The 22,535-nt window shown below is 40.0% G+C and overlaps 2 protein-coding genes across 4 annotated transcripts; both read left to right on the top strand.

The window, feature by feature from the left end:
• The first annotated feature begins 699 nt into the window (after positions 1–699).
• On the top strand, positions 700–21,872 carry hoxd3a (homeobox D3a). Of its 3 annotated transcripts, none has more exons than XM_017692343.2 (4): positions 700–1,118; positions 16,463–16,525; positions 19,159–19,698; positions 20,103–21,872. In XM_017692343.2, exons 3-4 carry the CDS (start codon positions 19,260–19,262, stop codon positions 20,849–20,851), a joined length of 1,188 nt encoding a protein of 395 aa, XP_017547832.1. In that variant the 5' UTR covers positions 700–1,118; positions 16,463–16,525; positions 19,159–19,259; the 3' UTR covers positions 20,852–21,872. The 3 variants fall into 3 exon arrangements, with proteins under 3 accessions (XP_017547832.1, XP_017547834.1, XP_017547833.1); XM_017692345.2 differs by lacking the exon at positions 700–1,118 and adding an exon at positions 11,899–12,254; XM_017692344.2 differs by lacking the exon at positions 700–1,118 and adding an exon at positions 13,581–14,302.
• hoxd4a (homeobox D4a) lies at positions 7,509–10,276 on the top strand. The gene is made up of 2 exons (XM_017692346.2): positions 7,509–8,190; positions 8,592–10,276. Exons 1-2 carry the CDS (start codon positions 7,722–7,724, stop codon positions 8,891–8,893), a joined length of 771 nt encoding a protein of 256 aa, XP_017547835.1. The 5' UTR covers positions 7,509–7,721; the 3' UTR covers positions 8,894–10,276.
• Positions 21,873–22,535: the final 663 nt, after the last annotated feature.

Genomic DNA, 22,535 nt, shown 5'->3' with positions numbered 1-22,535 from the left:
ATCGAGAAGGCGAATGGAATTGCTTAAAAAACCGAACACCCACAATTCCGCAGAAATGAAAGATCTGCAAACACAAAATATAAAATTCTCCTCCAGCAGGTTTTCCCTCCACCGTTTCTACCGTCTCTAAAGCTCCTGTAGGTGTTTGCATCATTTTAAAAATACACAAGCTCCAAAATCCAGGCCATATTCGATCATTTACACTATCATTTCACATATGAAGATCAAAATGATCAAAAAAGGTTTTCAGGTGTCACTTAAAAGTATGAACCTTTTTCTATTTCGACCGAGTTCTAACTGAATAACTGTAGTCCGCATTTCTATTGACACACCCATGGATCACACTAATATGGTGTGATATATATATATATATATATATATATATATATATATATATATAGTATCAGTCATATATATGAAATAAATACATTTTTGTCAGAAAAAAAAAAATTGAGAACTACAGAGAGAGAGACTTCTATCTGAATATAAAACAGGGAGTATTTTTCCAACTATCTACGCCAAATGTGCTGCATATAATTTTCACTGTCCTAAAAATCAGCAAAAAAACGTCCTTTCTACATTTGTGTGTATTTCGTTTTGTTTTTTTTTCCGCAATAGAAACAGAGAGCAGCTTTCCACCATTATGCGCAAAAGGCAGAGGCTTTGCAGCAGCCCCGAATTCCTTTTTGTTAGAAGACAATTTACAGCTTGGTAATAGAGCTTTTTATGGGCCTATATCGCCTGTCATTGGATGCCACTGGTCATGTGCAGGAGGCAAGCGTCTTCATGGCCCCCTTTTCCTGATTTCTCCAGCGATTTTTTTTACGCATTCTGCAGCTAAAGCGTCCTAACCCTAACACTTTTACTCAGCTCGCATTTCTACTTTATATAATGATCAGACTTACACAGTGAAGTACACGCACAGTCAGCGAAGGGCCTGTATAGCTCCAGCAGTGCTAGTATGTGCTGCCAGGCGCTTCATAGCTGCTCCTTGTGCAGAATCTTTATGCAGACGCGCTGTACTGCTCGCTGCTGTTACACAACAACAAGCAGAAGACTTCAGACAAGCCGCAGACAGAGGAAAATGGAGGAGGACATGGATTATCCGACTGCGTTTGGTAAGTGTATGTTTTATAACACATTATTCTGGTCTAGGGAGAGCCTCTTATTCACTCAGACAGGTCAGACGTGTTGTTCAGGAAACTTGCATTAATAATCCGTAATGACAGCAACTTTAGATCAGTCTACAAAAACCATTCGATGGTTTCGATAGACGAAACGTGAAAGAATCAAAATGAACGACTTGTGCTTTTTATGTTTGTGAAGCGTAACATGGCGAATATGCAGAATAACATAACACTACTGTTACAGTGATTTACAAAGAAAATTCTCTTTCTCTAATTTCTCATATAATGCCAACATCCAATGTTATGAGCCATTTTTAGTCTTCATTCTGTAACATTAACTTGGAGCCTATTGCATGTCACATGACCAGAACAGAGATTAAATTGTGTGCAATGTATTTTTCAGTGTGATAACAAATTGGTCATTATTATTAGTAGTAGTACTATTATTATCATTTATAATAATAATAATAATAATAATATTATTATTAATAATAATAATAATAACAATAATAATAACACACAAAATGTAGTTATTAATTAATATACAACTCCTACAGCGCTTCCTTTCTTATTCTTACATTCAGAAACTGTTTTTTGTGTGTGTATGTTTTTTTTTTTCTCAAACAGTTGTTCAATTCTGTGACAACATTACTAACACTGGTGTTTAGCGTCTGGCTACAATATGATAACTCTAATGTGACAACTTGCTGATAGCTACGCCTGCATGTAATGTCAGCCTAATATGAATTAGTTTTTCGTTGTATATGTGCCATGGACACAGTAAAATTTTGGAAAACAGAGGCTGGAATACACAGTGAAGTGTTTAAAAAGGAGAAAAAGAAAGGAAATTGTGCATCGGTTTAATATATGCCTCCTCATCGGTGAGAATGGTGCAGTTCTGTGGGCAGTTGTGAGCTGCCTGGAGATGGGGGCTGCGGAACAAAGACAGTATTTCACCATTGGCTGACAGGCAGCTGCAAAAGTATTTACAGCCTTGCTGCAATGCGGCAAGAGAAGGAGAGAAAGGCGCATAACCAGAGGCCTGTTAGCTAGCACACAGCTAGAAACGCATTACATTCGCTTTATTTCCAGTGCACCAGTCCATCGAGTTTTAATTTATCACTGATTATTGAATATGTAATGTAATGTAGCCCTAACGTTAGAAGCATATTCATTAACTGCCTGTGTGAAAATAAGCTATAAATATTGCTATAATTAATAAACACGTGCTCAGGAAAATAAATTTACTGAAGACCATTATAGGTCTGCGCCAGTGTGATTTATAACACATATTGTTGAATAAGAGAGGTGTTTATAATCAAGCCTTCAAGGAGGATGTCTTTGAGTCTGAGGATCTGAATCTGATTTGTATCTTAATCTATTTAATACGTACGCACACACATACAAAATCATTGCATATTTCCCTCTTAGAAATGCTGGATATTGGAAGTGAAATTTGCATTTCCACATTTCATATACATGCTTCTTCTTTTTCTCTTTTATTTTACAGCCGCTGTTGCTTGTAACCCTAATGTGTCATGAAACTGAAAATTGATCATTTTTCTAATACGAGAAGTTTTCTTTCGTTGGCAAATGACAGTTGATCCAGTGCAATAGTAAAGAGTGCATTTCTGCATACGATATCAAACAGCACTTTCAGGTGTCTTATTATTGGGCTTACGTCATGCCTAAAGGAAGGAAAAAAGCCTAGACTGCAGTTTGCCATGCGCCAAAGACACACAGCAGTACTCGTATCAGCCGACAGACGGCACTGTTGTCCAACACTCTGAGACCTGCCAAGGCCTCTGAGTCGTTTGTTTCCGAGGTCATTTCTGTAAACTGTGGTTGGCTGCTGAAGGCATGTGACCCTGCTCAGCTTTTTGGTCTGGAAGCGTGATAGGAAATGTAATGATATGCATTTCAAACCACGACCTTTAAACATAAAATTTGACTTAATTGTACCTTACTTGATATAGGTGTCAATAAAAGGTGTGATTTCGAAACAAAGCCTAAGTACATATTTAATCACTGTCATACATTGCAAATCCTGATTTGGTTATTTTTTGATAATTTCAATTGTTGTAGTATATGTATACATTGGGCGCATTTGTAGGCTTTACTTAGCTTTACTAAAACAGCTAGAATGAGAAATAGCTAAAATATTAAATCAGTTTACAGTGGTTCAATGGTTTCAGTGTAGATGGGCTTCTGTAATGTTTTAAACTCTCGTCTCAAAATAAAGCCTTAACTATCAACAGATATGTTCAAATCCATTTGGCTTTTTATGAAGGCGAGAAGTCGACATATGGAGCTACAATGTGCAGTTCAAAGGTTCTCACGTTGGCTGCAGCGCTGTTCACCCCAGGGGTGCGTTTTATTGCTTTATTGCCTTAAAATTACAGTGAGAAAAACACTCACAGAAGTTCACACGTCAGGCTGCTCAAACGCACCTCATTTGCTCAAGGGGGAAGGGCCACGGCGACATAAGCGGAAAAATGAAGGAATTAGAAAATAGACCACATTCAAAATGTTTTCTTTTTTGGCCAAGTGCGTGTAGCTGCTATTCATTTGGATCCTTGAACAATAACTTTCTTCCTCCTCCCATAGAGGGAAACGTTTTCCCCTCAGAGAGCAATGAACGCTTTTATTTCCTCCTGACATCAGTGTAATCGCCATTATTGAATAAGTGCAACTTTCAGGGTTATTTATGGCACCCGCGCGCTGTCATGAATGGCTGTGGGGAAGCACGTGATACCATTAAACTTTGTTTTATGGCCAGGGAGTTGACAAGCCAAAATATAATTCACATTGTATATTAGAAAGGCCTTGCAGACGGTTTAGAAAAGGTTCCAGTCTCAGTGCGGAGCCTGAATTAGTCCTGGTTTTGTTCTGATCATGGATATATTCGCTTATCGGCGCGCTCTGCGTGCTCAGCCGAGCTCTCGAGGTAAGACCGCTTCCAATACGTGTCACTGAACTTGTGCTGGGTTGAACTGGGTCACTCCACTCGGTGTGCCTTGCTTCCATGTGTGTGTGTCGCAGTGTCTGTTCGGACTGCTCGTTTAAACTCGCTCTTAAGACTGTTAAGACTGGTTGAGTGACTACCAAGTAGAAATAATATAAGGAAAGTGACGTGTAGCGTAATTGTAGTTTAGTAGTTTTGGTGCCACGTTGTGAGAGAATGACTGTAGCGGGACAGCGCTGCCCCTCGCCACCAGATCCTGATCTTATATATATATATATATTTACGTTAAATAGATCTGGACAGAGAAATAAGATACTGAATGATTGTGCTTCTTGCTTGTTTTGTTTGCTGTGTGTGGTTAAAATTAATCTTGCCATGTTACTTTAGGGTCAGTGAAGTGGGCAGATTTTTAGTGCTCATATTTTGTAACCGGCTGTGTTGCAACTGCTAAAATGTTATTTTTCACAGAACTAAAACTGATAAAAGTACTGATCTAGTGATGTGAAAAACATCTCTCTGGCTCATTAAGAAAAAAAAACTAAACTAGAATAAACGAATTTTTCATATTAATAAACAAAAGCTTCTAAAAATGTGATATATTCTGTATAACAAACCTTAAACGTGAGCCATTTTCTTTATTCTGATAGATATGCTCTCTAGCGCCCCCGCACCAAGAGAGGATACATTTCGTCAATAAACTGCTCAACACATTAAAAAACAAAACGTAACAGTGTGCTAAAATATTGGGGTTGATCATTTTTCTCACTATTAAAAAAATAAATTCCACAATATTACTTAAATATATTTATTTAAAATAAATTTACAGAGCAACGGGGGATGGGCCTTAAGCTTGGCATTGCATAACCTATACTTTTTATTCGTTCTAAATTTTTCATGAAACACGGTCTCTCATTATGCACACGTTATTTTCATGAAAAAAAAAATGGAACGAATATTGCAACGAGCAGGAATGAGCATTTTATAGCACCGACCTCGGCGCAATTTCGTTTATTGCAGAATAAACTGCAGTGTGTTTGGGTTTTTGGAGCTGTAGAAGCTGCCCGCCGAAAAGTGAAACCACATAACGCAATGACTGTAAGTCATGAATTAGGTTTCTGCAGCCTGTATTTAGTTATGAAAAAATGAGTTTATAAATCCTTTTTCAAAAAAACAAATATGAAAATGTTCAGAAATTAAAAGAAAAAAACACACGAAAGACTCCATGGGTAAAAACTCTAAACTAGCTCGTCTATATGATGTCACATAATCAACTCCCCCGTTTTTGGAGCATTTGATTTTACTGCACATGAATTTGAAAATAAAGTGAGATTTTTGATAAAGAAGTGCAGCTCCTGTTAAATTTTAAGCCAAAGGTCATGAAGAGCGGTGGCTTCTCTATTCTTTTGTTCATCAGTAACTCGGCTTTGACCCGCATGAAGGAGTCGCAAGGGAAGGTGAACCGCAGGTCAAACTGTCTAACATATATTAAAATGCAAAACGCGTTGAACAGCTCACCTCCAATCACTTATCTTCTCTGAAGCAAGTATCAGCTCTACAGAGACACACACATGAAATGAAAGTGCTAGAGATTGCGTTTTAACTAAATGTACAGAAATGATCAGTGGGGCTCCGACAGTTAATTACCAGACATTAGACATAGAATAGATTCATTCAAATTAGGCTAGGTATATATTTTAAATAATTACAGTCCGGCTATTTTTTCTTTTATGATCAGTGTAGTGACGACCAGCTACTCCAACGTGAACATTAGAAATCCTCTATCAATGAAGCGCAGTCTTGCAGCAGTAAAAACGCAGTTCAGCTTCAGACTAATTCAATTTTCACGTTATTCAGAATTAAAATGAAACTTATTTCAAAAGAACTCTTTCCTTATTTTCTTCTTGTGCGATTCTGTAGTATTCTGGCTCTCATGGCGGGAAGCGAGACCACTGGAGATGGTTATGGAGAGGTCATGTAGAATTCATGAACTTTAGTGCTCTTCCGATGCTGCTGTCGCTGCGTTCAAAAATAATGAAACTTTGTGATGTGTGTTGTAAATGATTTCGGTTGACCTCTCGGCCTTTAGTCATTTACTTATAAGTGTCCACTCAGTGTTAAAAGTGGACAGTGGCTAAGTGAGACCGCCTGATTTACTTTACTGGTATGGAAACGTAGCATGTGTGAGTAGAACAGTCTTTATGTCCTCATATTAATCGACACATATTTTAGTCGAGTATAATGACATGGCAAGCCGAATGATAAGTGAAAGACTGGCTATAATTGGTTAAACTTTATAATGGATGTGAGTGAAGCAGGGTGCATTTTGGTCAAAAAAAATGCCACAAACTGTATGTATGCATGTTAGTTCTTCACTGTATAATTAGATCAAATTAAAGTTTTCTAATTCATGAATAAAGCTGTCCATAAATGCAAGGTTTCGGGATCGATAATGACCTCTCTGTCTTAAAGCTTTGCCAGCGAAGCCTTAACAACAAGCAGAAATTGGACCCTTTTATCCCGTCGTCTATATATACCCTGTAGAACCGAATTTGTGTGAAAAAATCACAGTCACAGATTCGATTCTAGGGGAGTATATGGTCGATGCAAAAACTTCGAATAAACTCAACTTTTTATGTAACGTTTTATTAAATATCATCTTCTAAACAAACAGTAAAACAAAATAGTCGCACTTACAGTTTTGGTCAGATGCATATATGCTCTATTGACCATTCAGGGTGGTAAAATGCAGGTTGGTAAAGTTCTCTAAGCAGAATATAACATCTATCATATTCGATACCATTATGCAAAAGAATGCACTTTTACTCTTGATAAAGTCGCTTGCCTTTCATTAGCATGTCCTCATTTAACTTAGTCTCGGAGATGCCCTCCAGTGACTCCTTTAAGGTTACTGTGGCCTCCAGTGCTATTTTCATTTTCAAAAGACACAAAATATGACGCTTGAAATCGGCACACGTGTAAGATTTGTGCTTTATGTTGGAAAAACGTGGACTAATCCACCTCATGTGCCATGTTAGTGTAACCACAGCCTCTCCACGCTTCAGCTCTGTATTATTTAGAGTTTGATTACTGATTGGCACACGGCATTGATGGTGGGCCACAGCAGTGAAAAGCACTGGGACGATGAGACTCCTGTAACTTTTGAATGACCTCTTCATCACAAAGACGGTCTCCATCAATTGTCTCCGGGCTTTATTCGCCCCTTTTTGTGCCTGGGGTCGTTTTGTATCTCCTATTTGTTTACCAGTCAGAATCCCTGGCTTGAGTTTGATTTACTATGGTTGAATATTAATCCTGCATGGAAATCTTTGTTTATATATATATATATATATATATATATATATATATATATATAAACCTTTTAACATGATAAGCTGATAAGCACTGGAAAAGCTGTTCTAATGGATCAATATATTGCATGCATTGTGAATTCTGCCGCACTACATTTTGTGTTTCATCAGTCCTAATTGTGATATTTTGCGAAGTTTGTGAAATTCGCTGCTAGGTGTGTATGGCTTCTTCTGCGTTAATAGGCTTCCTTCACCTCGATTGGCCGAGCTGGTCACATGGGTGCCCAACTTTATTCAGTTGACAGCAAGTAGGAGGGCTTTATGGAGGGAGGAAAAAAAGACAACTCGAGAAAAATTAGTATTTTCTACCTTCAGAAATTAATGGCCATGAGTTCGTACATGGTAAACTCCAAGTATGTGGATCCAAAATTTCCTCCCTGCGAGGAATATTCGCAGAACAGTTATATACCTGAGCAGGGCTCGGGCTATTACAGTCCATCGCAGGACACTGATTTCCAGCATCCAGGGATCTACTCACGGTCAAACTACTCGGAGCAACCCTACAGTTGTAACACTGTGCAGGGCTCAACGGTACAGCCACGGGGTCATGTGCAGGACCAAGCCAGCCACCCCAACTCCTTTCCCGCACAGACCGAACAGTGTTCCCCGGTCCAAATATCCGGCCCGAGGACTTGTGGCCAACAGCAAAACACAAAGAACCAGAACGGGATACAAAGCACGCAGCCTGCAATAGTTTATCCCTGGATGAAGAAAGTCCACGTTACCACGGGTAAGATTCAGTCTCTTTCCTGTCTGTTTCTGGACCGGCCGAACTCGGCGATATAAGACATGCTAAAAATCACTCCGTGAAATATTTATGGGTTCTTCTGAAGGGGCCGCCAATTACACTAGTCATAAATTTTTATTGCTTAGGAAATAGGCCGCTGGCTGAATGGGCTGCCTCTGCGCTATTGAGACGTCCACTTGGACTATCGAGTTCTATTATTTATTCATGAAAATCAGTGGAATGTCTCAGTGAAAATGTAATTTTGAATTGCATTGGCTATTTTTTATTTAAAACAAAGCGGAATCGCACGCAGATATTCGGGAGGGGGGAGCCTCATGTGGGAGCAGGGCTGTTTTCTTAACTGGGTTCACTTGCTCACCCAAGTGTGTTTTTGTCTGTTCCAGTGAACCCAGATTATACAGGACCGGAGCCCAAACGCTCCCGGACAGCCTACACCAGGCAGCAGGTTTTAGAACTGGAAAAGGAATTTCATTTTAACAGGTATCTGACCAGACGGCGCCGCATTGAAATCGCGCACACCCTGTGTCTCTCTGAGCGACAGATTAAAATCTGGTTTCAGAACCGGAGAATGAAATGGAAAAAAGATCACAAACTGCCCAACACGAAGGGAAGGTCGACGTCGGCTGCAAACCAGCACGCAAAACACGTTCAGAAGGACAACCAGACAGATATCACAACTTTATAAGCGTAGTGGAGCCTTCAACTCGCCCATGAAGTCCAGACGAACTGTGTATAATAGACAATGCTTCATTTGCCTTTGCATGGTCTTAAAAGATGACTTTTTTGACACCAGTGATATTTAATGTGAACCAGAAGCACACATCATTACCAAACAGTGTGAGTGGACTGGATGAGAGGACTGAAAGCTGAAATATCTCCATTTCCACCGATGTAAGTATGAAAAAGGATAGAAGGGCATCACAATATGCTTCCCATGCTGCCATGAGGTATAGTAGATAATAAAGCTTGCCAAATCTATATAAAAGCACGGAGTTTTCCTAAGCTACCTTTATTAGATTTTCTCTATCATTCATTCTTATCCATGCAAATGCGTTACAGCAGCATTTGCGACCTGTGAATTTGTTAAATTATTTCTTTAAGAAGCAGCAGGTTTACGACTACGGCCTGTGAATTTATTCATTTGTTTCATTACTTTACTACTCTAAGCTTCCGTTAAAGCTCACGGAATTACAAATCTCTGACCTATTTCTTACTTTCGCTTCACGAATTTTTAAATTTTGTATTAATCAGGAATACAATTCACAAAAAAAAATCAAGTTTTCATAAGAATTCGAAAAATCATCCAGAAATTGGAATTTAGGAATTGCCCACAACATCACAAAATTCGAAAAGTCGTAAAATGTGAACCGTTATTATTTTACAAATACTGGATTTTTATAATAATCTTCCGAACAAATTGTCCTTTTAAAATAAATTAAACAGCCAATGTGACTTCTGCTTAATTTCGAAGCAAATATCCCAGTGTGTTGACCATACTATTGGATACCTTTACGGCTATAAATCTCACTTGACAGTTTTGTAAACAGTGTACAATTAAAGAAGCTGCATATCTGTCTTCCAGATGTCAGTTGAAATACCTAAATAATAGTGCATTTATTATTTCACTTACTTTTGCATTTCTAGATACACCTTTAGATCTTGAGTACTTTATTTATTAAATTTCAGAACGAGAATGCTGAAAATGTTGTGTTTATATTCTACGTGAATTTAAGTGATCGTTCCTTAAATCTAATAAGTTCATTTATGAAAAGTGTGTTATTTTTATTCTATATATTTCTGTATTTTGTGCATATTTTCTACAAGCACATTTTGTAGTAAATGAGTAATAGAGGCCATTAAGAAAAGGTTTACTCACAAACCACTTCGCATACCCTGTTGAAGTAATAACATGCTGTGTACTGTTTGGAAAAAGGAAATAACTGCTCTGCCGTTTTTACGTTTGATTAAAAAAGAAAAAGAAAATATTTTTGGCAAAAAGAGAATGGGACCGGGTCTGAAATGTGAGTCGGGCCATTCACGTCGTGATTAAAGATCGAATGTTCTACTGTCATTGTGGTGTCTTTGTCTTCTTGAACAAAACCCATGAGGCGCTCACACATCGCCAAGACGTCTTCTGCTGAAGCCTTCACGTTGAGAGCACTGAAAAGGTATTTTTACAGAAGTTCGACAAAAGCCTTGCGGGAAGGTTCATCTAGAGGACACAGTTTCTGTTGCATTGGGCGCTTTTCAGCCGCGAGCGCTGACCTCTACACTCCCTGACCTGCAAGACCTACAGGCCTTTCTCGCCTAGACGGTTTTAACATTCGGTTGCACCAGCACGGGAAAGAAAGAGTTTTTTAAGTTAAAATTAAATAGGAAGAGAAAGATATATATATATATATATATATATATATATATATATATATATATATATATATATATATATATATACTTACTTTAGGGCACATGTAATCACACTTCAAATACTGACATTTTGTCTATGTTTCACTCGGATGTTAACAGAAGTCTTGTAAATGTGGATTGAACAATCGACAGTAACCTAATTATGAGAGCAGGCCCTGAATTTCTCTCTGACATGCACACAGTGAGAGGCAGCTGTGCACTATACCTCCGCACATTCTCTGTCGTGTGTTCCTGTCGCGTGTTTTTACACCTTTACTTTGATGCAATTTTCAATATTATATTGTTGGATTTTTATTTATTTATTGCCTTATTGATTTTTGTCATGAACCCCCATAGATTCATTTCAGAGGTCGCAGACACATCACACGCTTTCATGGACAACCCTTAAAACACCCTTAGTGGTTCCACAGCATTTGAGCCATACCTTTTGGCCTTTGCACCATTTAAGAAATTTGCTTAAAGCTTTATTTTTTTGTAACTTTCTCTTATATGTGTCTGTTCTCTGTGTAGTCTTCCTTTCATATCAGTAGTCCTATATTTATGTGAGGGGGGCAGAGAGGGGGAGGGAGGCAGAAAGAGAGAGAGAGAGAGAGAGAGAGAGAGAGAGAGAAAGAGAGCGAGAGAGAGAGAGAGAGAGAGAGCGAGAGCGAGAGAGAAAGAGAGAGAGAGAGAGAGAGAGAGAGAGAGAGAGAGAGAGAGAGAGAGAGAGAGAGAGAGAGAGAGAGAGAGAGAGAGAGGGAGAGGGAGAGAGCGCGCGCATATAACAAGCTAAGGATAAAGAGATAGCAAGAGAACAGAGAAGGGCAGAAAATAATGCATGGGTATAAGTCTGGGTAATCAACCTTGCATGTCTCAAGTTGAAGGGTGGTCAGTTTCACCAGGGTCCACTAAACTGCTCAAGCAAGTTTCTTTATTCAGCAGTTGTAATGATGTTTTCGCGCCATAGCTTCGAAACGCACAAGCAGGGCAAAATAAATCTTCCACGATGGTAAAAAACGGTCAACACTAAAACTGTAATCATTTAAACTATGGTCACCGATTTGCTTTCAAATATAGTCAGGAATGAACGCGAGCCCTGTGTTTTTTTAAAGCAACCATCTAAAAGCATGTTGTCCTTCAAGGTTACCAAACGTGCGATTAAAGGTTAAAAATTCTGAAATTCGGGCCGGTTCTGTGAGGCATTTCCCGGTGTTGACCTACATGTATGAAGAGGAGAAATGGGAGCCATAGGCAGTTCCATTCGCAGTGACACTGCGCCGGCTACCACCGCCGCTCTCACAATGGTCCTCAAACGGCCATATTTGATTTCCAGCTGTTCGCAGAAAATGTCTTCGCCTAGCGAGACAGCCCGTTAAGATATATTAAACTGCGCTGTCGACATCCGAAGATAGAATTTGGTGACTATATGGTTCCGTTCTATATCTTTTTTTTCTATTCGACCACGTGATTGTCTAAATAATTAATGCAGCACGTCCCCTAGAAACACGGCGTCGTCATTAATCGCGAGGACTCTATCAGACTTGAAAACTGAAGAGATCCAAGAAAATAATATCCAAACGGTCTGGTATCCAACGCAACCGTAGACCGCACGGTTGTACAGCATTTCAGCCAATGGAAGCTTGGTAGGTAAACATTTAAGATTCTTTTTGAGTAAGGTGGTGGATGAACATATCTGTCAGAATTTTGATAAATAGCGCCCTTTGATAAGTGCGCGAAGCTTCCTCGAGGACAGCCTGAAGTTGGAATAAGCAGAGTAATGACTCTTTCTTTTGTAGAAACCGTTACGACCACATCCAGGTCTGAACTTGCATTTACAGACGGCTCTTGTGATTTTACCGTATGATGGTGGACGGTAGGCTGATTTAAACAGTACCACTCTCAGCAGAATGACTGCATTTGTGAATCGGAGATTTCAGGACAAGTGGAGAGGGGTTGGTTTGTTATAGCTCGGTCGTCAGGGCTTCACGCGAGGGCCTCTTAGTGATTTATAATCCGTCAAAGATGCGGCTCTTCCCGGCTGGACTGGTGGCTGTTTGTTGGGATGCGGTGCTGTGTGTTTGGCGAGAGGACTGCAAAACAAAGGCTAACAAAGGCTAAACGTTTCGGAAACGCACCCAAATAGCCAGGGATGAAATCTTTATTAGTAGGTATTAAGAGCATTTTTTAAATTCTTCAAATTCAGTGAAGATAGTTCAAACAAAAGCATCAACAATCCAGAAACAAACCAGAACACTGATGACGAATCAGTCCAACAGAGACTTTTATTTGAATGTTATTTGTGGTGGTGCGCAATGATGGTGAAATTATTCCGAAAAGTAGTACAAGTTGCTAGAGAGGAATGATGGAGATCTGCATCGCTGTAAATCATGCTCAGTAATTCCTGAAAGGGTGAGAGGCTGTTGGGGGCCGGGCGTGGACTGTAAATCTTTCACTTTTATTACCCCGTGAACATATGCTGCAAAGGGAGAGTACGCGCATTCTCTCCTCAGGACAAGATCCCGCTCGGCCGCCTTCCCAACTCGCTCCATCTCCATCCCTCCTGCAGCTAACCCACCATCCAGCACACTGGCTGGGAGCGACATTAATACACCGTAAATGTCAGTAATACACATTCTGAAAAATAAAGCGCTAGCGATATTGCATAACAATTATTCGTAATTACACCAAAAAAGATCCATCCCACATCAGTGTGCTGGTGGTACCAGAAGAACAGTAATGATTTTGATGAATCTCTCCAGATGACAGGGTCATACATTGCTGTCATTGCCTGAGCTATAATCGTCAAACAATATTTCGATGCTTTCTGAGAAGCTGTTACAAACACATTTAGGAAAGAAAAAAAGGTTAAAAATGAGGTACACCGAGACAGCTCTTTCTTTTTCTTACGTTTATTGCAAAGCACTAAAATCGACAACGATATAAATGTATCATTATAAACGGTTATTTACCAAAATATATCCTCAATCTTGTAATAGAAGTGAACATAAACAAATCTGTTCATCCACTGAAATATGTTTTCAAACATTCCACTTTCTCAGACTGTATTTTTTGTTCAAATTTAGTAAAAAGAGCATTTATTATTACCACAAACCTTTCAAAGAGGATAAATCTGGAAAAAAAAATAATTCACTGATAATCTTCTCAATGTGGGAACATGAGCAATTCTGGATAAAATAAGGTGGGACTGGAGGGCAGCTTAGCGTTCTTGCTTTTAAAACGGATTTGTGAGGTAAGGCTTGGTTGGAGTAGCAGCCTCAGTCAGGACAATCTGCTATCCAGATCACGTGAACAAATATGCTTGTATTTTAAGGCAGCGCCTTTATTTGTCATGATAAAGGTTTCCCAAACCCCAATATCCTAATGTTGACTCAAACGATGATCCTACTTCTGTAAACCTTCGCGCTATTTTTCCAGGGGGAGGCTGACTGCCAGCAATTTTGTTCGTTTTTGGAATAAGGATACCTACTTGGCTTTTTATTGGTAGTTGAGTGAGTGGCTTCCATTCTTTCGGGAATACTGTCTGCATTGGTATATGGAAATGTCTGAAAAAGCGCAAGATCAGGTTTAGGACAGTACGGTGCACAGACAAAGGGTGAAGGATATATCCGAGGCACTGCAGGGAAAGATATTGAGACTGAGAAGCACGGCTCTATGATAAATTGATTCACAGGTAAGCAATTGCATGGCAAAACGCAACCTTTAACCATGAGCTTTACATTAAGGCAACAGTAAAAAAAAATATGATTTATTCCATTCAGAGCAGCTGATCTTTATTAATGTCGCCGCACCTTTAACTAAGCACAATTTAAGGACGTGAATACACGAATTCTGTGGAACTACTTTACACTTTTGAGCAACCATGAGCATTTTCGAAAGGTTAGCTTGGACTGCACGTCTGATTCACACTTTTGACGCCGGATTTTAGCTGATTTTGCGATTTGACATAAAAAGAGTAAACGCAAAGGGGAAAAGAAGCAGTGCAACTTCTTGTTCTGTCTCATAGCCTGCGAGATCGTAAATCACTTTAATTTGTTGTCTTATCCTCACAGTAATGTTAGACATGATATATGTGGTTTAGGACATATGCATTGTTAAGCAGCGATGCTACCATATTCAAATTAATTCAATTGTTTTATTTTGGATTGGGATTTTTACAGATTGCAAAAAAAGCAGTCATCTAAAACATCATCGCGACGTTTTCTAAATGGACCAATACCATCTCCAAAAATAGAAATAACATGACTCCATTATTTTTTCATTAAAACAAAAGAAATGATAACATGAAAGAAAAATCTGTAATTTAAAGGAATTTTGACATAATCCACTACTATGCACAGCGTAATTAGTGTGATATTTTAACTGAAATTACAAAGCCCGGTTAAAAGCTAAGCTATTTTTAATGTTTTGTGTCTGTCATTACAACATTCACATATGTCTTAAAGCAAAATCCAAAGAAACGTATTCCTTGATCCTTGAAGATTTTTTTCCATTCATTTTCTTTTTTTTCACCAAGTGATGTACGATTAGCCGGACTTATTTGTTTGGTTAGTGCATTATAATATCTACATTTAATGAAGTTTTACACACTTTTAATGGAGCACTGTCATAACGGCGCCTATATAAACAAAAGCGCGGAAGACTTACGGATATTAAACAGTTTATTTCCTGACTGTAGGACCAAAGTCGCTGTTTTGACTAAACCATAAAAAGATATTTTATGACATTGGAGCACACGAACACCCTTACAGCTGTAGAGAAAAAGCCTCCGTCCATTTTGTCTGCAGAAGGCTTCGTAAGAGCGCGGATTTGCACTTAGCAAGACAAGACCACTGCCCGCAATATAATATTTTTTCGAAAAAGATGAGCGACCAGACTTGAAAGAACGTAGTTAAGAGCATTTAAATCCTAACCGAATCAGACTCGTATGCATATTTAAGAGCTCCACATCTTCAGTCCATTATTTTAACTAACCATTGTGCCATTATGCTCACCAAACTTACCGTAACAATGCGTGGGCGAAAACATTGTAGCCTGAGAATGGCAGAGCTTGTTAAGCAAGAGACATAGCAACGTTTATCCCATTAGGAAAGACTTTGAACATGAGGAGCCAGCTTAAAATGTACCACTCTTTTTTAAAGCTGCTAGGCATTTTTGAAAACGCAGTCCATTATTATTTTTGAAAAAGCCAGGCGTGCTGTCCTCTTCCCACGGTTTTCTACTCCTATTATATCCTCCCAGCCCGCCGAAGAGCAGCTTGAGTCTTGTTTGGAGACCAAACTTAGATGAAGAGCTTAAATATCTCATCCTCGCGGGCTCATTCGGTTTTAAAAACACTGGAGGAAAAGTTGTGCGGTGTGGATTGCTTTGTGACTTACTTGAGCCCCTTCCGCCCGTTGTTCATTAATCAGTGAGTTATTGCTGAAGAAGCCAAAGGTCATCCAAAAGGCTTATGAGTGCTAAATATTTTGGCCAGCTCCTCTTTGTGTAGAATCGCTTATGTCAGTTTTTTTAAACACGTTTTACCGTACATGCACAATTGTATACCCAGAAAAAAAAAGAAAAAGAGAAGAAAGGGAAAAGATAAACGAAAAAAGAAAGCACACATTTAAATGATTTTTTATTAAGATTTTGAACATGACTCATTCATTACTGTATTGCAAATATCAGAGCTGTATAAAATAGCACGTGAAATTAGCCAAATGACAAATAGGACATATAATGTTGCTCTACGTGGTGTGTAGTAAAGACTGAAGACAAAACGAGCAGCATTCAGCAATAATGTAAATTTCTAATAGACCTCAGTGATCAATGAATTAATTTCATCCTCCAGGTCGTGGTCCGAATAATGAGGAGCGCTTGAGGGAGAAGAGAGAACAGTGCGATACACACTGCGGTGAGTAAATCTTTCCTTTAATGAAACACGAAGTTCGCGCGGAATTTGATGTTATTTCTGCACGGTATTATCAGATGCTGCATGCCTTCTATTTAATATTTAGCAACGGTAATATTCTAAAAGTACACGTGAGTCTAAACAGGCTAATATAAAAATGTTCTAATCCCAAACTGACTTACCATCTATAGAAAAAAATACCAACAAAATGTTACATACCTATTAAACACGTATCAGCAGAGGCACAGATTATGTTAACTGAAACATGTCAACTGGACGAAGCCCTGAGACACGCAAGAATAAAGGATTCGTACATATTTCACCCTGATGGGCGTCACAGCGTTGAATGTAATTTTATAGTTCTTCTCACATTTCCCTGTTTACCCAACACAAAGCTACATCTTTTTAGTGTTGTAGGTGGCATTTCTACCAAAAAAGCAATACATAAGGTATACACATCCCGCACGAGAGCAGAGGATACGCAGCTCCAGTCTTCAGGATTTCAGACCATATTCTCCGCTTTTTGCTTCAAGTCCATCATCCTCTTCGTAAAACTGTGATATAACGCAGCGGTACTTAATTTCAAGACAACGGCATCTTGTGTGCTGGGTGGACTGGACTAAGGACTGGTTTTATAGTGGCGGCCTCTTCGCTGTCACTATGGGAGTATAGCAGAGAAGGGCATTCTTTAAGCCGGCCATCCTCCTACGCTTGGAGTTTATGCTGCGGTCTGTAGCACGTCTTTTGGAAGTGTTGTGCTCACTCCTGTGGTAGGCTTGTTTTTTTATTAGTTGGCCAGCCATAAATTTTGTGGGGGTCCGAATGACAGGTGCATTGATATGCAATGCGCGGAGCTTCAGGCCGTCTAATAACTACAGTATTGAGCTGTCCTGTCACACGTTAGAGTCATTTTGGCGTTGGTCTAGCTTAAAAGGTAAAGAAAATGATAATAAAAAAATAAGGTTTATAAAGAGAAGGAGGCCTAGTCCAGCCTACATGCTGAATTGAACACGCCACAGGGCTGGAAGAAGCAGATTGCACCCGTGCATTTGCCATGCATTTGTGAGGTTATTAGCATAGCTCAGTGACCCTCCCACCCACCATCACCCATTCCCACAACACACAGCATCGGTGAGAATTCAGGAGCAATATCGCGCGCCTATATCATCAGTTAGGAAAGTTACATTAGAAGGTATAATGTGTAAAATGCATTGAAAGCATCGCATTAAAGCAACAGTGCGGGATGATAAAAGTATGCGTATATATGATGATAAAAATGACACTAAACACATTATATGAAACACTTGAGCAGTTTGAACAAGAGGAGAAGGAGAAGGCTGCCTTCGTCTTATGATTTACAGCCCAGCATTTGGGTGGTTCAGATAAAGTTCACATACAAGCAATGTGACAGCAACAAACGGACGGTATAAACACATAAAAACCTTCATGGCTTAACGCATGCACGATCAAACAACATCAATTAAGCAGTGCATTTGAAAAATTTTAATATTACACTGCTGAGGAGTTACTTCAATTTAACTATCCAGAATTTCTGAATCCAATTACATATGGTATCATGTTGCTTTTAACCCGACATCTAACCTGAGGCAGTTTCCAACATTTAGGCCTACAACTACTCATATTTGATTAACATCTGTAATACGATCATCTGTGGCTAAAAATAGTTACAGTGGATCACGTATTTTCTTACTTTTATTTCTTTTCTTATTATACCCTTAGATAAAAGCACTCACACTTTGTGTTGAGCAACGAAATGGGACTGAAAGAGATATTGTTCTTGCCAAAACTGCTGATTCGCCTTCTGCCTCCTTTAGACTGGGCTCAATGGGGAACTTTCAGAACTAGTTAAAGTTTAACCCTCTTGTTGCATTCTCGCCTGAGGTCCTGAAAACGAAAGGCTAAAAAGGTTGGGGAGGCAAGCACGCCAGAAGCCTTGTATAGAGCTAAAACGTCTGAAGAGGAGCTCAGGTGCATGACGGCGAGCTCACTCATAACGCCAGCCAAAAAAGCACCAATATGTGAGAAAGTTCCTGAAACAAACGAGTGCTTAGGAGAGGGTCTTCTGTATGTATGAATGTGGAATCATTCCTTTAAGTAGCCTGCGCTTGTTTCCAGATCGTTGAATAAGCTTCAATTGAAATTAATAGCTTTACGCGCGGATCCAGTAGAAAACTTCAGCAAGTTTTAACTTGACGCAACTTGACTCAATGTTTCTATCATATCATTCTGTCAGGCATAAAGCAGAAGCCCAAGTGTGGTGAAAACGTTTCAGTTAAGAGATGAGTGAAGTAGGAGAACGCCAAAATGTTTAGGTGAAGTCAGTGTATTGGCATAACGTATATTAATTCACCTCACCCCATACAATATATTGTATTTCTCTGCCTGCCATAGATACTATGAGCTGTTTAAGCAAGCAGATGGTCTTTTCTAGAATGCGTCTAGAGCTGAACGATGGGAAAAGGCTTAAGCTTGCCAACCAACATCATAGACTTGGAGGAAATGTTTAGCATTAAGATGTCTGCAGAGTGAAGAAGCACTGTGTACAACCAAGAAGGTAATTCGAAACTCTTCAGTCTTTACCGATCTGATTTGCGATTTTGCTTGTCCCTTTGCAGGTCAAGGTATAGAGAAACAGTGGGAAGCCCCAGTCACGTGACAAAGGAGCCCATGCCATTGGACAGGGGAACAAAGTCCCTCGTAGATTAAAATCTTCACAATGCAGAAAGCCACTTATTATGATAACGCTGGACTTTTTGGAGGTTACTCATACCCTAAGTCTGACTCGTATACGTATGGGCCTGCACACCAGTCCTACCCCACCTCCAGCATCGAGAATGACTATCAAGGCCCAATCTGCTCCATTCAAACTAACACGGTGCGGCCGCCGGCGCACAAAAACAGTGACATCAATGGCAGCTGTATGCGACCAAGTGGCAGCCAGGGCAGCCAACCAGAGAGTGTTGGTGACCAGCAACAAGCGCCTCCTTTAGCAGCCACTTCGCCTAACTCCAACAGCACCACCACCCAGAAAAAGAAATCTCCCAGCAACAATGGCTCCAACACTGCCACCCCAGTCATCACCAAGCAGATATTCCCATGGATGAAGGAGACTCGTCAGAACTCAAAACAAAAAAGCACCAACTGCACGGCTCCAGGTAGCTATACCCTGTGTGGATGTGGGGTGCGTGGGCGGGTGGATGTGTGCGTACAGCCGGGCTGTTTGTTTGGGCAGAGGAAGGGACCACTCCAGTTCATTAATGATGGTGTCTCAGATTCGCCTTGAGCGCTCACCAGCCTTATATTGCTTTCAGAGCACTAAAGGAGTGGGCTGCTTTGAAATAATTCCATCGATTACATATGACATGGCTAATCCCAAGTATTAAAATCAGTTCCTGGGCACAACAATATGGATATAGATGCCAGTCACTTTATGATAAATATAGCCAATCGCTTGTTTGATAGGTTTCCCCGTTCTGTAGCCTCTTTAGCCTTACTGCTCACACTGTAGTGACCCGAAAACTGTCGCTAAGCACTAAACATGCTTATGTTACGTTTTCAGGAGAGACCTGCGATGACAAGAGTCCTCCTGGACCGGCCTCCAAGCGGGTGCGCACTGCCTACACCAGCGCCCAGCTCGTGGAACTCGAGAAGGAGTTCCACTTCAACCGCTATCTGTGCCGTCCCCGAAGAGTTGAGATGGCTAATCTACTCAATCTCACCGAGCGCCAAATAAAGATCTGGTTTCAAAACAGGAGGATGAAGTACAAGAAGGATCAGAAATCCAAGGGCATAATGCACTCTCCCTTAGGACACTCTCCGGACAGAAGCCCACCGCTAAGTGGCCCCAATCACGTTGGATACTCTGGTCAGCTTCCAAATGTAAACAGTCTCAACTACGACGCGCCGTCGCCTCCGTCCTTCGCCAAGCCTCAGCAAAACATGTACGGTCTGGCTGCGTACACTGCGCCGTTAGGCGGCTGTATACCACAGCAGAAAAGGTACCCTGGTACCGAGTACGAGCACCACAGCATGCAGGGGAACGGAAGCTTTGCCAACGCTAATTTGCAAGGGAGCCCCGTGTACGTCGGGGGGAATTTCGTTGATTCTATGCCAGCCTCGGGCCCAATGTTCAACCTCGGCCATCTTCCTCATCCCTCATCAGCCAGTGTGGACTACAGCTGTGCCGCTCAGATCCCGGGCAACCATCATCACGGACCGTGTGACCCTCACCCCACATACACAGACCTCACCTCTCACCACGCTTCTCAGGGAAGGCTGCAGGAAGCACCGAAGCTAACGCATTTGTAAGGATTTGGTGTGCGCGTGTGCCCAAGCGAAGTGTCGCTTTTTATTACCTCACAAGTAAAAAAAATAGTAATTTATATAAATACACTCCGAGAGAGAGACAGACATAACGTATTACCCCTGTACTATTATTGATATTACTATTACTGCTATGACTGTAATTATTTTTTAAGCTGTGGTCCATTTCTCTTGACTGTTGGAGATGCGCAAGAGTGTTTGTTGTCAGTCGTTTGAGATCTTGAGAGAGAGCAGTGCGCAATATGAAGGCAATTTCATATCTTATTACTTGAAGGTAAGTCCTGTAGATTTTACAATATTAGACACCCATCTTTATAGGGATGGAATTTGTAGGGAAAAAAAGAAGAAATCATTGCCATTGTTAAGTCGTCCGTTTAGTCATTGGTACCTATGAATCTGTTAACACTAAAAGTGTCACTATTATTTATTATTTGAGATTGTATGGACAACATTTATCCCTATTGAGTATTTATTATTTATCAGTTTTGTAACGCACATTATTTATCTTTTCACGTGGACTATTTATATGGACTATTGTAGAATTTATGCATCAGAACTGAACAAACTGCGCGGGCTCTGCCATTCTCCCATTTCAAACAAAGTGATAATACGTGGCTGGTGTATTTCTGTTTATTGTATTCTTTTTCTTCTTCCTGTATCAAAACTTAAAATCTGAAGACGACACATCTAAACATTTTTGTTTTATTGCAATCGAGAACCTGGCACTTGACACTTTTTTTGGGACAATGCTTAAATGTTTTAGGCTAGCTTAAAAAAACACCAGCACACAATTTTGCCATCTTTGCCATCATCACTCTTAACAGATATTATTTTGTAAGTGAACAGTCCACACACACACACACACACACACACACACACACACACACACACACACACACACACACACACACAAACACACTCACTCAAACTGATGAAATGGTAACGATATGGAAATGTTATATTTTGTTGTGTTATACATTTTGTAAATAAAGTGCTTAAATTGAAAGAGTGAGCTCATATGTGTGTTCGAACCATAAATCTACACGGATAAATAGGATCCCACGTGCTTTTCTAATACTGGGTGATATTGGCACATCCCCACACCAAGTAGCTCATAGCCTACAGGAGCCAGACGCCATTTTGAAATGATATCCATAGTAAACAAAGAAGGCTGCGTGGTGTTCACAAGCATCCAATTCCCGCGCCTGCGCGCCACCGCGACTCACCATTCAGCAACAATAGGCTAACATAAACACCACTAACATATTAAGGATATCCCATAAAAAGACCACTTCTTATTTTTGTATAACATATACTATCGATATTATTTCGCGATAACGTTGATATAATCCATATGAAAAACCTTGACTCCACCTTTCCATCCATTCAGTCATGATAACTGTGCTATGGACATGTTTAATGAGCCACCAGTAATGCACTTAGAGAGAACATTCAGGTGGTCCTTTGAAAACGCTCATGCACTCCGGCTCTTTAAGCATTAAAACACAAGGAACTAGACACCGGTGGCTGCTTTTCACTTTATTTCAACGGCAATTTTTAAAGGCTCGAGGCTTTGCGAATGCTTCTCTACATCAAGTCAAACATCTTCAGTCATGGCCACTAGACTACATATCTTCTCTCAAACACACTACACCACTGCACAAGTGCT

Source organism: Pygocentrus nattereri, chromosome 6 (assembly GCF_015220715.1).
Source record: "Pygocentrus nattereri isolate fPygNat1 chromosome 6, fPygNat1.pri, whole genome shotgun sequence".
NCBI classification, from domain to species: Eukaryota; Metazoa; Chordata; class Actinopteri; order Characiformes; family Serrasalmidae; genus Pygocentrus; species Pygocentrus nattereri.
This window is presented reverse-complemented; position numbering and strand designations above follow the sequence as displayed.

Excerpts from the sequence above, each read along its gene's own strand:
- hoxd4a (XM_017692346.2), top strand. The coding sequence starts at position 7,722 with ATGGAGGGAGGAAAAAAAGACAACTCGAGAAAAATTAGTATTTTCTAC. Across the intron at positions 8,191-8,591 it reads GAAAGTCCACGTTACCACGG|TGAACCCAGATTATACAGGA; the intron begins GTAAGATTCAGT and ends TGTCTGTTCCAG.
- hoxd3a (XM_017692343.2), top strand. The coding sequence starts at position 19,260 with ATGCAGAAAGCCACTTATTATGATAACGCTGGACTTTTTGGAGGTTAC. Across the intron at positions 19,699-20,102 it reads CACCAACTGCACGGCTCCAG|GAGAGACCTGCGATGACAAG; the intron begins GTAGCTATACCC and ends TTACGTTTTCAG.